The sequence below is a fragment of the Podarcis muralis genome, chromosome 12 (assembly GCF_964188315.1).
Source record: "Podarcis muralis chromosome 12, rPodMur119.hap1.1, whole genome shotgun sequence".
NCBI lineage: Eukaryota > Metazoa > Chordata > Lepidosauria > Squamata > Lacertidae > Podarcis > Podarcis muralis.
In genome coordinates this window covers 45,319,648-45,334,265 of record NC_135666.1, presented here as the reverse complement: position 1 = coordinate 45,334,265, position 14,618 = coordinate 45,319,648, and the positions used below count along the sequence as shown (strand labels likewise).

The following is a 14,618-nucleotide window of genomic DNA, read 5'->3' as shown; positions in this document are numbered from 1 at the left end:
CCTCCCCCCCCCCCCCAAATATGAGATCTTCCTGATGTATTTCATAAATGCTAGCTATTTTGTAGCTCTTAGGAGTTTCCTCAGAAACTTATATCTATAGATTACTGGAAAGGACAGAATCATGTGCTTTTACATGGAAGGGATTTGAAAGGTGTTGTTTTCCATTTAAAACAAAACCCTCTATAAAACTGGTTCCTTGGTGCCTTTAAGCTGCAGCCTGTACACTGTTACTTGAGACTAAGTTTGCTGGAAAACTAACAAGATTTACTTCTGAGTAAACAATGAGGGTGGCGTCAACTTTTAATAAAAGCGTGGGTGTGTGAAAAACCAAGAACAAAAATTTAAAATTGGACGGGGAAGGGGGACAGCTAATTTAACGCCTTGATGCCAGCTCCAAATCTTCCTATGCCGGCTATCTCAATTTAAAAAAAAATTAGGGAAAAGCGAATTAAAACAAGGCAAGTTTTATTCCAGTCGAGGAGCAACGCCTGGCTACTAGAAGCTTCAAGAACCTCCCCGTTTGCCCTGGAAAGAGCCAACAGCACACAAAAGGCAGCGGTAGTAAGAGGGTTAATGTTTCCTGTTTGCTTTTGAGACCCCCACCCCTCCTTTCCCTCTAGCCACCCCCTCTGCGCTCAGGCGGAAGTGAGTTCGCTCCTTTGGAGATTAAAAGGATTCCGAACTCTAGATCAGTTTCAATAACACGCATCCTGAAAGAGGCGGACCAGGAATGCGAGCAGATCGGCGCCCGGCGAGAACCACGTTGCTCCCCTAAATCCACCGGGTGGTGGAGATAATAATAATACTACTACTGTAATAAATATAATAAAACAGGAAGGAGAGAGAAACCACCCATTCTCCAGCGCGCTGGCTCTGTTGGAATCAAATGCATTTGGTCTTTCATTCGCGGGACCTCCATGCTGCTGCGTAACTGCTGCTAATTCAAACCCGCTGCCGGCTCTCCCTTTCTGTTTCCGTGAGTTTCTGAGAACAGAAAGCACCATTTTTATTTTATTTTAAGAAAGAGGATTTTAAGCACACACACACACACCCCTCAGAAGACCACGCGAAGGGGCGCAATGACAAAGGAAATGTGATCTTGGATACTGACGAGGCTCGGGCGCTTAAAAAAAAACAACACACGAGAGAGGAGACGAAGAAGGGGGTGGGTGGATCCTGTTGGGTGAGCGTGGGCCACTCGGATAGCATTGCAGCGCCGCTCCAATTTGCGCGAGTGAATATAATACGCCCTCCATGAATAATTCAGGCCGGCCGGCCGGGACCTGCCGCTACTGCTGCTCTCCTCCCCGGCTTTCGCCGGTCTGAGCGCGTGTGCGCCCGAGAGAGACCGCGTGGGCGGTTGCTGGGGTTTTGTGTTCTTTTTCCGGGAGATCTTAGGCGAGGACCTGATCGATGCGATCGCCCGATCTCCCCCGAGACCTGCGGAAGGCGTGGACCAAAGGCAAGACGCCAAGCTCGTTAGCGTAAGATCGCGCGCTCCGCTCCATTCATTCATTTCATTCATTCGCAACCACCCCTCCCCTCCTCTCCCCGCGCGCGCGCGCACACACCATTTCTCTTTTGGGGAGCCCGCCTGCCCAGAAGCTGCTGCGCAAGCCGGATCGCCATCTCTCTCTCCTTCCAGCTTCTCCCGACATGCGGTGGCGGGGCCGGCGTGCGAGGATCGGGGCCGGAGAAGGCTGCCTGGGCAACAACTTGCGCCTTTCCCGGAGTCCCTCAAGAAAGAAGTGAACCCAAAGACCTCCCTCCCTCTTCTCCATCGACATTTCCCCCCTCGGCCCAGCTCTCCCCATCTTCTGAGACCGGCGGAAAGAGGTCCTGGGTTCAAAGACTTCTTCCCCACTCCCCATTATTTAGTTGTTGTTTTTTCCCTGGTCGAAGAAAAAGGAGGAGGAGGAAGAATAATCGCCCGGCGACGTGCACTCCGCGCTGGATTTCAACGCGAAGGCGCCGATGCACTTTCCAGACCAGGAAAGCTTCGGTCGCCCGCCCCGCCGTCCCAGAAGCGCTGCGCCGGGAGGGAAGGAGGAAGGCGCGACGGCGGCTCGGAAACGGCTTAAGACGCAGCAGCAGCGCGCAGCCAGTCGCGGGGCGCGGCAGGGAGAGAGACCCGGGCCCTGAAGGAGCTTAAAAGAGGGCGGCGGACGGGAAAGCCCGGAGGGAGGAGAGGCCAGACCCACCGGCCCGCCAAACCCGCAAGGAGGAAGCTCGGAGCAGCGCCCTCACACCGCGCCTCCTTGATGCCACCCACCGGGGCTCGCCAAGCGGGTCTCCGCAGCTCGCCGGGGTTCATGCGGCCTCCTTGCTAGCCCGGTGCCCCTCCCCCTTCTCTCCTCCCCCGGACCCCCCCCCCCCGCAGTCCCCAATGGCTTCGTTCCCCGAGTCGGATTTCCAGATCTGCCCGCTGTGCAAGGAGATGTGCGGCTCGCCGGCTCCGGTCTCGTCCAATTCGTCCACCTCGTCGTCGTCCTCGCAGACTTCCACCTCGTCTGGAGGAGGAGGAGGGGGTGGAGGAGGAGGCGGCGGCGGGGGGTCTTCGTCGTCCTCCTCGTGCGCCCCGTCGAGGCGCCTGCACGTCCTGCCCTGCCTGCACGCCTTCTGCCGCCAGTGCCTGGAGGCGCAGCGCCACCCTGCCGCGGGGGACTCTCTCAAGCTGCGCTGCCCCATCTGCGACCAGAAGGTGGTGATCTCGGAGCCGTCGGGCATGGACGCGCTGCCCTCGTCCAACTTCCTCCTCAGCAACCTGCTCGACGTGGTCGTCGTGGCGGCCGCCGCCGAGGACCAGAAGAACAACGGGCGCCCCGGCGGACCCGGCGTCGTCGGAGGGAGCAACAGCAGCACCAACAACCGGCACCACCACCACCCTCGACAGCAGCCGGCGCCTCAGCAGCAGCAGCAGCAACACCGCGCCTCGGCCGGCGGCGGCTCGTCGCCGGGCTCCGTGGCCGGCTCGGCGTCGTCGGGGGGAGGCGGCGGAGGCGGCTCCTCGCTGCTGCTCCGACGGCCGCACAGCCGCCAGGGCGAGCCTCGCTGCAGCTCGTGCGACGAAGGCAACGCCGCCAGCTCGCGCTGCCTCGACTGCCAGGAGCACCTGTGCGACAACTGCGTGCGCGCCCACCAGCGCGTCCGCCTCACCAAGGACCACTTCATCGAGCGCTTCGGCCCGGGGCCGCCCGCCTCCACCGGCGCCGGGCCCGCCTCGGCGGCCGCGCAGCTCGCCCTCAGCCAGCCCTACTCCGCCGCGCCTTACACCATCCTCTCCTCCGTCTTCTCCGACCGGGTCAACTACTGCCAGCACCACGACGACGAGGTGAGTGGCTCGTCTCGACTCCTTGATCCGAATCAGGGGTGCCAAATGGAATCGAGCATTTGGGGGCCGGGGGAGGGAATCCTCGCCTCGCCTAATCGATCCCAAGACACCACTTGAATGGCAGTGCCTATTAACTTTTTTGGGGGGGTTGGCACCCTCAAATATTTTATTGGGTTAGCCCTAGGAGTTGGCTCCTGTGCCTTGATCCGAATCGCCTTGTGGGAGTGATGTTGAACCGGGTGGGGAGGCGGGGAGAGAAGCCGCCTCTGAAGTTCAACAGGGAGAGAGGAGCCGGGGCTCAAGGGGGTCTTGCAAACTGCCCTCGCCTGCCCTGATGTTTGGGGCTTTGTAAGTTGCATTGGATAGAGAGCAGCTTGGAATAACCGTATTGGGTTAAATTAAGCAATAAAGTCTCTGAACCGCGTGCGTGTATTCAGCTTCTTGATCTGAGAACCCCCTCCGGAGTCCTGCCCCAAATCAACTTCAAATGGCTGCTTGCTTTGTTCTGGGATTTTTTGAGGGATTTTTTTTTAAAATGGAAGATAATGTAACGTGGAAACGTGTTACTCTTTGCTTAGATCATCTGCGGCTGTGCTCTTTCCACCCTGGGTGGAGCGATCTGAATTAAAGAGCACCCACAGAAGAGGCATATTTGAACACCGTTTTGGTTTTGCTGGTTAACAGCACTAGGTTGCATGACTTAAATTCACAGCTATTACTATATGGGACCCTGTTTCTGTACTTAACTATATAGGACTATATAGTCCTATATAGGACCCTGTTTCTGTACTTAACTATCAATCCGGATTTTGTTCACAAGTGTGCACTGAGTGAATCAAAGGAGACAAATTACCCACTGTACTGTTCCCTCTGATCTGACTTGTGGTTTCTAGGAAGGTGGCTCAAAGATGCTAAGGTGTAACCGATTTGTGTTAATTGGAATTATTTTTGAATCTGTGCCCATAAGAGCCTCAAGAGGAATGCTGCGAAATAAGGTGTCCCTCCTGTGCAAATTGTTGCTCTGTTAAGAATTTATAGCGGTTCTTACAAGTTCCGCTTGTCTTTTGCAGGAAATGTATACTTTTCCCGTGCATTTGGCAATTCCCCTTATTCTATAGCTTCATTTATTCCTCATAATATTGTCTTGTAGCTGTACTGAAATGGGATTTATTTTTCTGTAGGGCTGTCAATTTCCTCCCCTCCCTCCCCGCGCCTTTTAAAAGAGCGTTTGCCCTTCCTTTCCAGGACATCTGGCAACCTTAATTTCCTTTAATTCTCCCCCTTTTTACACCTACACGGTGTGCTTGCTGCTTCCAGCCCTTTACTTCCCTGTTCCTGAGTCTTGCATGCTTTGTTCACGTGGAGCTGTCCACGCTTAACTGGAGTAAATCTCCATAATGCTGTACAAAGCAGTAGAGCTGCTTTGGGGGGGGGGCATGTGCTGCAGGCAAGAGAGGATGGTTCGAGCTCTTAAGAGCAAACCGGGATGCTGAAGAACAAGTGATGTGTGTGTTCTGGTTGGGGGGGCGCGCGCATGAATTTAACAAGTTTAACGCACAGTACTGAAATCAGAATCAAGTGCGAGAGCCGACAGTTGAAGCCCTGTGAACTCTGCAAACAGGACACATTTTTTTCACTTTGTTGCAAGTTCCTTTTTGTGACTTCCCAGCACTGCAAGATTGTCTCCTGAGATGGACTAAAGCTGCTCCTTCAGGATTCCCTTCCCCGTTTGTTTTCTTGACAATAGTGGTTTAGATAACTTTGCCAGTCTACGCTCTGCAGTTTAGGCTGTGGGTTCTTAAAATGGAAATGCTACAAGTTCTGTTACGGAAATAGGAATTAAGGGTCACCATCTCTTAGCGTGTGGATTTTGTGGAGGATTGCGGCATGCAAATAAATCTCCGAATTGTAGCCTCTAGAAGTTTGCCAGGGTGTAATACGACTCAAGGCTGACCTATGGAACCAGATGCCTCTGAGCATATGTAAAGTATCTTTCTCTTGCTGCTGCTTAACAGCTAGAGCTTGCACATGTGGGTTATAGACAAAGGCTTACATGGTCAGAGGATGTGGTTTCAAGATGGCTTTGAAGCTCAGTCTCTCTCTCCCTCTCTCTCTTATGGTGATTCACTTTTGCTCTTTTTCATTTTTAAACAAGACTCTTCACTGTTTGAACTTTTCTTTAGTTAAAGAAAATATAAGTCATGTGAGTTTTTTTTGGTGTGTATGTTGTGTTGCAGCCCCCCCTCAAAAAAATAATAATTGTGCTACTTATAGTGTGTTCACAGTTTCCAAAAATATTCCTGTCACTGTTGTCTAGAGAGGTTGTCTCTGGGCAGAGAAAAAATAACAAAAATAATGCAGTCACTATTGTCGAGTTTATTTGATTGGGAAGGAAACATGAAAATGAAATGATCCTGAGATTATTGCATAACAGGAGAGGTCCTTTTGAGCTTATTGCCTCCTCAGTCTTAAGCACTGGATAATACCTAAAATCAATTTCCTATTATAAAAATATAATGCTGTGTAGTGTGTCAAAGTTCTCACTTATGATGGTGTTGAAAAGCACCCAGGAACATGCTGTTTTGGAAGTTCCTAGATTGAGTGAGATGAGAGACTTTTATGCTGCTCACGAAGAAACTTTTCGTTAGCAGGATCCAACACTTAATAAAATGAAAGGAAAACATAACGTTTAGAATTGCACTCCTAATAAACTAATCATTTAAACCAAAAGCTAGACCCAAATGCCCTTAAATTTGAATTCTGGCAAGCTTCCCATTAGTCACATAACATAAAATTGCAATCGTTGGAACAAAATAAGAAAGCAAGAGCAATAAGTGTTATTTTTATAACGCTTTAAAATTACACCTGTACACTGTAAGCAAGGATAGCCATATAATCACGTTGCATTAAATGTATAAATAAAAGTCTGCAGCACATTGATAATCTCAATTTAGTACCATTTTTTCCCAAGTACTAGCATTTTTTATTTATTTAAAAGAAGAGAATCATACTTGGCATAAATCTATATTCTAACAATTTGTTACTGTTGTAATTAAGTAGGCATTCTGATCCCCAAATAATAAAATCTAGATTCTAGTAGCAACTGCATGAGCTGGAAGTTCAATTTGTGAGCCGACATTCCTCATTGCGACATTCCTCTTGGCGGTAGTGCCACAGTGGAATTTTCCATTGGCTTCATTGTTAAGAAGATAGCTTGCTTCCCAGCAAACTTCTTAGCTGGTCCTGACTACTTTGGAGATAAGAGTCATGACTTGAGGACAGAGTGGGCAAAGTTTCCCCTTGATTATTGCTATGTACATGCACTACTTAGGCTTAACCCCCCCCCCCAATGTATTTTAAGAAGGACTGGTTCTTAGCAGAGTCAAGCCTGTTCATACCAAGAAACTGGGTGACTTTTTACCATTTCTATGTGTGGTTATTTAGGGGGGGGGGAATGAGAAAGAATGCCTGAATTTGGTAAATAAAAGGACCGTTTAGGAAGTCTTTTTTTTCAGGAAGGGTTTGAGGAAATGCAAAAATCTCCTCATTAGCACTTGGTTCTCCCACAGAGCTTTCTAATGTTTAACAAATACTCCTGTCTCTTTGTGGGCCTCTGAAGGGCATTTGGAACTTTAAATGCAAATTTTTAAGCCTGCAAAGCTCAACCAAGAATAGCATTCCTTACTGCTGTAAGTATTTGGAGTATTTCTGCTGATAGTTGTTGATGTCTTCTTCCCACTTCTTCCCAGCAAATATTTTCAGTACCTTCTCAGTTATAGTTTAAACTGGTTTACCCTTAAAAAGGGCACACAGTAAGAAACTGGAAATACTTGTTGCTATAGCTGCATTGGGCATGTTTCTTGAATGTGAAGTTGTAACTGAACCTTAGGTTGGAAGCTTAGGTTCCAAATGATACTGAGATCTTGTACCATGCTGAAAAATTAAGTTGCATTGCATCTTGCTTTTGCATTCATGCTTCTGTTGCCTGCTTCCTGCAAAAGTCCCATTTCTGGATTTTCAGACCTTGTCTAGAATAACTGCAGCAGATAATCGGTGAATAAGTGATATAAACTATTGTCACTGTAATATTTTAAAGTTGCAGTCCTAAACACGCTTTCTGAAGGGTATGCTCGCTCACCCCCAAATACAGTAAGATTTTTGCAGATAAACATGTAGAGAATGTTATTTTTAAAAGAGGATTTTAACTCTGTAGTGGAAAAAACGCACTTGAATGTGCTGTGTTGCATATTGAGCACAATACAAATCTGATATTAACATTCTTTAATTTTTAAGGTTTGCCTTCCCCATCTAATGTTCAAACAACCTATGATGGCCACTGCTCCCATCACAGCTGCCATGTGGAGGCCAGTTTTTAGAATCTGTTCATGGGCAGCTGTTCACTGCATGGAGCTGACAATTCTTAACACTGACCATTTGTTGCCATGTCTTCAAGTGGCAATAGAGAGAAATGGCTTGATCTGTGTTTGGTGAGCCACATTGATCAGTTTAAATACTTCGCTTATCCTGATGGACTTTCCTTATCCAGAGCTAAAGGGGTGAGCTAAAACTTTGAATACTTGGGGGAATCAAAACAGCAATGGGGGAAGGAAGCATTTTCCTGTTCTACAAATGTGTCTGACGTACATCCCGTCTATCTTAAACGTTTTTTTGAGAGATGACTCTGAATACCAAAAGTGAAACCCTAGAGAATGCTTGATATTGTTGAGGAAGATTAAGGTAAATTCACAGCTTGTTTTCGTTGTACCAAATGAACAATTGTGGAGAAAATTGTAATTAGAATTAAAAATAATAAGAGAAAGGTGTTCCTGATCTGGGAGACTGAACAATTGTGTTGCAGAATTCAGCCATTAAGTTTGCAATATAGAGAAGAAAAAAACCAAACATGCTAAGGAAATTCTTCAAAATACCACAACTAAATGCCTGAGTTGGAAATATTCCTTACTTAACCCTGCAGTTCTTTCAGTGTCTACTCAAGATGCAAGTCTATAGAAGGCTTCTTCCCCAGTAAGTCTGTCAGAGAAGGTAACAAAAAATTGATACTAGCACAAAAGGACCAGGAATACTTTCCATATGCTCTAGGTTTGTGACTTTTGTTGGTCTCTCTACAATGTCTGCAACTCTTCTTTAGAGAGTGCTGGACTAGGACCTGCATGACCCAGGTGCGAATGTCCACACAGCTGTGGAGCTCATCAGGCAACCTTAGGCCAGGTGTGCATAATTTAGCCCTCATTCTAATTTCTCTTCCTCTGTTGTTGTAAGGATAGTGGGGAGAAGAGAGGTCACTGGAGGAAAGATGGGTTATAAAATGTAATAAGAAAGCCTGGCCAGTCTGCTAGAGCTTCTGTCTGTAGTACGTGACTGTTTTCCACAGTGTTTCCATTTCATACTATTTTTGTGCTTGCCAGTGGGCAGGGAATAAGCATCATTTAACAGGATACCTTTAATCCGAGGGACAAACATATTTATCTCAAGTTGTGCTGATTGCCTTGGGTAAGTTAAAAGGGAGCTTGAACAGTGAAGGTGGGGAGAGGGAGGAGGAGAATGTTGTTTATTTAAGCAGCATTCTTGCACAGTGCTTAGCTATATGTAGATGCATTCTAGTTGTGGTGTCTTCAAATGCTTTTTACCTAGATGTGACAGAGCTTTGGGTCTACGCAGGGCAGTGTTTCTGTCTCAAAACAAAAACCTGAGATGTTCCCTGGAAAGACACACTCCTCTTCTCTTCCTTTCTTGTTGGAGTGGGGTGGCAAAGAAGGGGGAATAAATTTCTTTCTGGCGTGCTCTCTTGTACCCACCCTCCGATATTTTCTCATGGAAGTGTTGCATGATGGAGTAACTGTGTCCCTGTTTTGAATCTCGATTTCCGCATTATTTTGGGCACACACATCTCAGAAGCTCCATGCAGAATGTGTTGTGCACCGTTTGCAGAATTCGAATCCATGAGCATGGGTTTTTATTTTTCAGTTTTGCTATGATAACTTGTGCCACCTCCTTCATTTTTGGTCAACGTGTATCGCAAGGTTGCCTACCCAGCACTGTAGCTTCCTGAAACAGCTTGCCATAAAACCATGACACTAGAATTTAAGAATTGTTCAAACTTTCCCCCCAAGAAACACGCAAGTTTTTTAGGTAAACAAAAGACTGCATGGTGCCAGCTATCATAGCAAGTGACCCCAAGAGCCACAAGAGCTAGTGAAAAAGTAACAATTTGATTATACAGAGTGTAAAATGAGAGAGTTAAACATTTCCCTCGGGCTCAAAGAGTAAGCCTCATATCTGTCTTGGTAAATCAGATTCTGAGTGAGGATCTTCCAGCGACAACATGTAGCTAAAGTTGGCTCATAGTTTCCCGTTCCTTATTTGCCTGAAAGTTTTAAAATGGAGCTTAATCAGCAAATTGAATAAGCAACTGCAGCTTGTGTCTGCACGTTCCTGCCCTATATCATGGAGCTATGATGTAGACCAAATCTTATTTCGGGGTTCAGAGACAAACAAATTTATTAAGGTGAATTAACTTTCCTGTGCTCCTAGCTTTATTTCAGATTAGTAACTGGGAACTAGTAACCAGTTTTGGCCCTGTATTCACAGGGTCGGTTTTTAATACGCACACCAAGCCTTGTTTCTTTTCATGGTTTCTCTGTTGATTTATCCCTCACGATCATTTTTAAAAAATTGCTTAGATTTATACCCTGTCTTTCAAACGCATAATCAAGGCATCTAAAATTAACATTGCAATGTGGAAGAATCTTTCCACTGGAAACTTTCACCCTTTCCAAAAAATGTTTTCTTTCGCTGGGAAGCCAGGGCCTTTCCTTTGTGAATTTAATACCCAGAGTGATACTTCTACAGTGGTACCTCGGGTTAAGTACTTAATTTGTTCCAGAGGTCTGTTCTTAACCTGAAACTGTTCTTAACCTGAAGCACCACTTTAGCTAATGGGGCCTCCTGCTGCTGCCGCGCTGCCGGAGCACGATTTCTGTTCTCATCCTGAAGCAAAGTTCTTAACCCGAGGTAATATTTCTGCGTTAGCAGAGTCTGTAACCTGAGGTGTATGTAACCTGAAGCGTATGTAACCCGAGGTGCCACTGTACTTAACTCTAGGTTATGCTGTTTCTCCTTTATACTCTCTTTTTAATCCTCTTTTTAGAGGGGTAGTACATTGGATGCAGAACTTGATTTCTGGAGAAAAGTTGGTTGAACTGTGAAAGAGAAGATTAAAAAGCTTACACTGCTTGTATATCCTTGGGCAGCCTGCTGGGCTCCCAGCTATTTTGGACTATAGCTCCCATCAACCCCCAGCTAACATGTGTGCTGGCTGGGGCTGATGGAAAGGTAAAGGACCCCTGACAGTTAAGTCCAGTCTCAGACGACTCTGGGGTTGCGACGCCCATCTTGCTTTACAGGCCAAGGGAGCTGCCGTTTGTCCGCAGACGGTTTTTCTGGGTCATGTGGCCAGCATGACTAAGCCACTTCTGGCGCAACCGAACACCGAAACCAGAGCAGCACACAGAAATGCCATTTACCTTCCTGCCGGAGTAGTACCTATTTATCTACTTGCACTTTTTGGCATGCTTTCGAACTGCTAGGTTGGCAGGAGCTGTGGGACTAAGCAATGGGAGCTCACCCCATCGTGGGGATTCGAACCACTGACCTGTTCGGCAAGCCCAAGAGGCTCAGTGGTTTAGACCAGTGTTTCCCAACCTTGGGCCTCCAGCTGTTTTTGAACTACAATTCCCATCATCCCTGACCACTGGTCTTGCTAGCTAGGGATGATGGGAGTTGTAGTCCAAAAACAGCTGGAGGCCCAAGGTTGGGAAACACTGGTTTAGACCACTGCGCCACCCGTGGCTGATGGAAGTGTAGTTCAAAACAGCTGCAGAGCACCAGGCTGTGCGAGGAGGATATTTTGCAGGTTCTGCATATAAATGGTGTTTTTAGTGTGAAAGAGGCAGAGTTGGTAGCATTGCTGCCACCTCTTCTTGGTCCTAGAGTGATGGGGAAGAGGCAGCTGTAAAGAATGCCACAGCTTTCCGGGAGAAATGGGAGTAGGCTGCATGAAGGAGGACAGATGTATTTTCAAAGATGCATGCTAGCAGAGTTTGCCGTCTAGCTTCATAAAAGAAGGGATCTCATTTGAACACAGCCCGTTGTGTTAAATACAGTCATACCTTGGTTTTCAAACAGCTTAGTTCTCGAACATTTTGGCTCCCGAACGTCGCAAACCCGGAAGTGACTGTTCCGGTTTGCGAACTACTTTTGGAAGCTAAACGTCTGACGAGGCTTCCTTAGCCTCTGATTGGCTGCAGAGCTTCCTGCACTCAGTCAAAAGCCACGCTTTGGTTTCTGAGCATTTTGGAAGTCAAATGAACTTCCGGAACGGATTTCATTCAACTTCCAAGATACGAATATATTGGAAATGAGTTAGTATCATTTTTATTGTGGGGTGCTCTTGTTAGTCTTGGCTATATGCCACTTTTTCTTCTTCTTTTGCTTTCCCCATGCTCTTCATTGTGTTGCTTTAGATTGCAGTGTGAACTCCCAATAATTTTTCAGATGGCCAGGCTCTCATATGCCCCATATATGCATTAGGTAAAGGTAAAGGTACCCCTGCCCATCAGGGCCAGTCGTGACTGACTCTAGGGTTGCGCGCTCATCTCGCTCAAGAGGCCGGGAGCCGGCGCTGTCCGAAGACACTTCCGGGTCACGTGGCCAGCGTGACTAAGCTGCATCTGGCGAGCCAGCACCAGCGCCGCACATGGAAATGCCGTTTACCTTCCCGCTAGAAAGCGGTCCCTATTTATCTACTTGCACTTAGGGGTGCTTTCGAACTGCTAGGTAGGCAGGAGCTGGGACCTAACGATGGGAGCTCACCCCGCCGCGGGGATTTGAACCGCCGACCTTTCGATCGGCAGGTCCTAGGCTCTGTGGTTTAATCCACAGCGCCACCCGCGTCCCTAATATATGCATTAGCTTTATGCTATTCCTGAGGTGAAAAGGCTGGCATGTTTTCTGAGGTATAAAGGAGCAATCGGTCAAAAACATAAAAGTCTTGATGGCAGCCAGCAGGGAATTAGGGCAAAATATTGTGTATTGCTTGGATTTTGCAACCTGTTTAATTTTATCTGTGTCAGATACCCATTTCAGCTGTGTTCCACGCACTTCATCAAATATCTTGTGCAAAACCCCTGTTGTCTGCCAATTCTTAAGAAAAGCGGAGGAAACGCTGTGCTCTAGAAGCCAGCATGATTAGATACATTTGTACTCTCAGAATGACATGGATTTTCGTTCTTCTAGCCTTCCCTTAAAAATGAGAAACAGAAGTCAGTTCTCTCTGTGTGTTTTTTAAAACAATTGAAACTCCTCTTCGCGTACTTCCTGGAATGTATATATCCCTGCTTGGACCAGAGCTGTTGTGACCTTTTAAACTTATGAATGGATTGGCTCGAGCATCTTCGCTGAAATTGTGCCTCTTGAATGTATGCTAATTGCACTAAAACAAGTATTGCGATGGGTTGGCTCCCAGCTCCCTGCAACTTTTGATGTGCTTATGATGTGGCTTTAATGTCACCTTGTACTGTATTCTGATCCTGCCTCATGCAACACTATAAGTTCATGGCAAGAGAGCTTAGTTCCTGAACAAACAAACAAACAAACAAACAAACAAACAAACAAGAAGCTTGAAATTGTGAATAAGTTTGCTGCTGTGTCACCTCGGTATCTTGTGTATACTTCCACAATCTAAATGTCTGCCATCTTAACTGTGTACTAAGTGGAAACCCGGAAGCTGCATTTCCTTAGAAAGTTAAGTAGTGGCAATGATGAATACCAGTGGTTGTCAAATGCATCCAGTTATGTTGCCCGTGTGAATTTTGAGATGGGGTGGGGCAATGAGATAAAAAAAGCTGTAGTTCTTCTTAGGGAGTTGAACAGAAGAGGAAGGAAACATTGATCTAGATCAGGGGTCTGCAAACTTTTTCAGCAGGGGGCCGGTCCACTGTCCCTCAGACCTTGTGGGGGGCTGGACAATATTTTTTTGGGGGGAAATGAACAAATTCCTATGCCCCACAAATAGCCCAGAGATGCATTTTAAACAAAATCACATATTCTACTCATGTGAAAACACCAGGCAGGCCCCACAAACAGCTCAGAGATGCATTTTAAATAAAAGGGCACATTCTACTCATGTAAAAACACGCTGATTCCCAGATGTCTACGGGCCAGATTTAGAAGGCAATTGGGCCAGATCTGGCCCCCGGGCTTTAGTTTGCCTACCCATAATCTAGATGTATGTAGTTCTGGTAGAACCAATTCTAATTCTAAGCTTGCACATGTTGGTTAGATTTCCCTCCCCACCCCCAGTCCTTCCGTAGGTTGGTTATTTGACCCTAGCAGATGGTAAGATTTCTAACTTCTAACATAGGGTGAGGAATAGAAAAACCAATAAAAACTATCTTTCATTATGCAAAGGATCATTCCATTAAAATATCTATATGTCAGGAGCATTGCATTTCTAGAGTCAATATTGTCAATATTGCATTAAAATGAAATACTGTGTGCCAGTCAGTTTTGTGTTGGCAACCACCACCAAAATGTTCAGTAATGTGCAGTGGGTGCTTCTCTTGTAGAAGCAATTCAGTCAGAAGGATATTCTGTGCCAGAAACTTTGAAAAGTTTCAGACGGTACACTTCCCAGCCCTGCCAGGTGAAGTCTGTAATTGGGCATATACTCTGCCAATCAAGCTTAAGGGGAAGGAAGTGGATTTAGTTCTGTTGCCCTCTGTGGACTGTGTGGGAAAAGCAAGCCAAATAGGTGGAGATGCATTTCCTCCCTGTTATCAAAGCTTTCATGTAGGAAAAAGGAGAGACCCTTTCAATGAAAGTTGCGTTAGTGCTGAGGCTGCCATCACCCAACCAATAAACACTGTTTTGGAGAAGTGTATACTGGCAGCAGGGACGCGGGTGGCGTTGTGGGTTAAACCACAGAGCCTAGGACTTGCCGATCAGAAGGTCGGTAGTTCGAATCCCTGCGACGGGGTGAGCTCCCGTTGCTCAGTCCCAGCGCCTGCCAACCTAGCAGTTCAAAGTGCAAGTAGATAAATAGGTGCCGCTCCAGCGGGAAGGTAAACGGCGTTTCTGTGTGCTGCTCTGGTTCGCCAGAAGCGGCTTAGTCATGCTGGCCACATGACCTGGAAGCTGTACGCCGGCTCCCTCAGCCAATAAAGCGAGATGAGCGCTGCAACCCCAGAGTCGGTCACAACTGGACCTA

At 46.9% G+C, this 14,618-nt stretch overlaps 1 protein-coding gene across 1 annotated transcript in view; it reads left to right on the top strand.

The window, feature by feature from the left end:
• The first annotated feature begins 701 nt into the window (after positions 1 to 701).
• Positions 702 to 14,618, top strand: part of TRIM71 (tripartite motif containing 71) — a 58,421-nt gene continuing 44,504 nt past the window's right edge. The window contains exon 1 of the mRNA XM_028750208.2: positions 702 to 3,331. Within this exon, the coding sequence (XP_028606041.2) occupies positions 2,387 to 3,331 (945 nt within the window). The 5' untranslated portion in view covers positions 702 to 2,386. The remainder of the gene's footprint in view (positions 3,332 to 14,618) is intronic.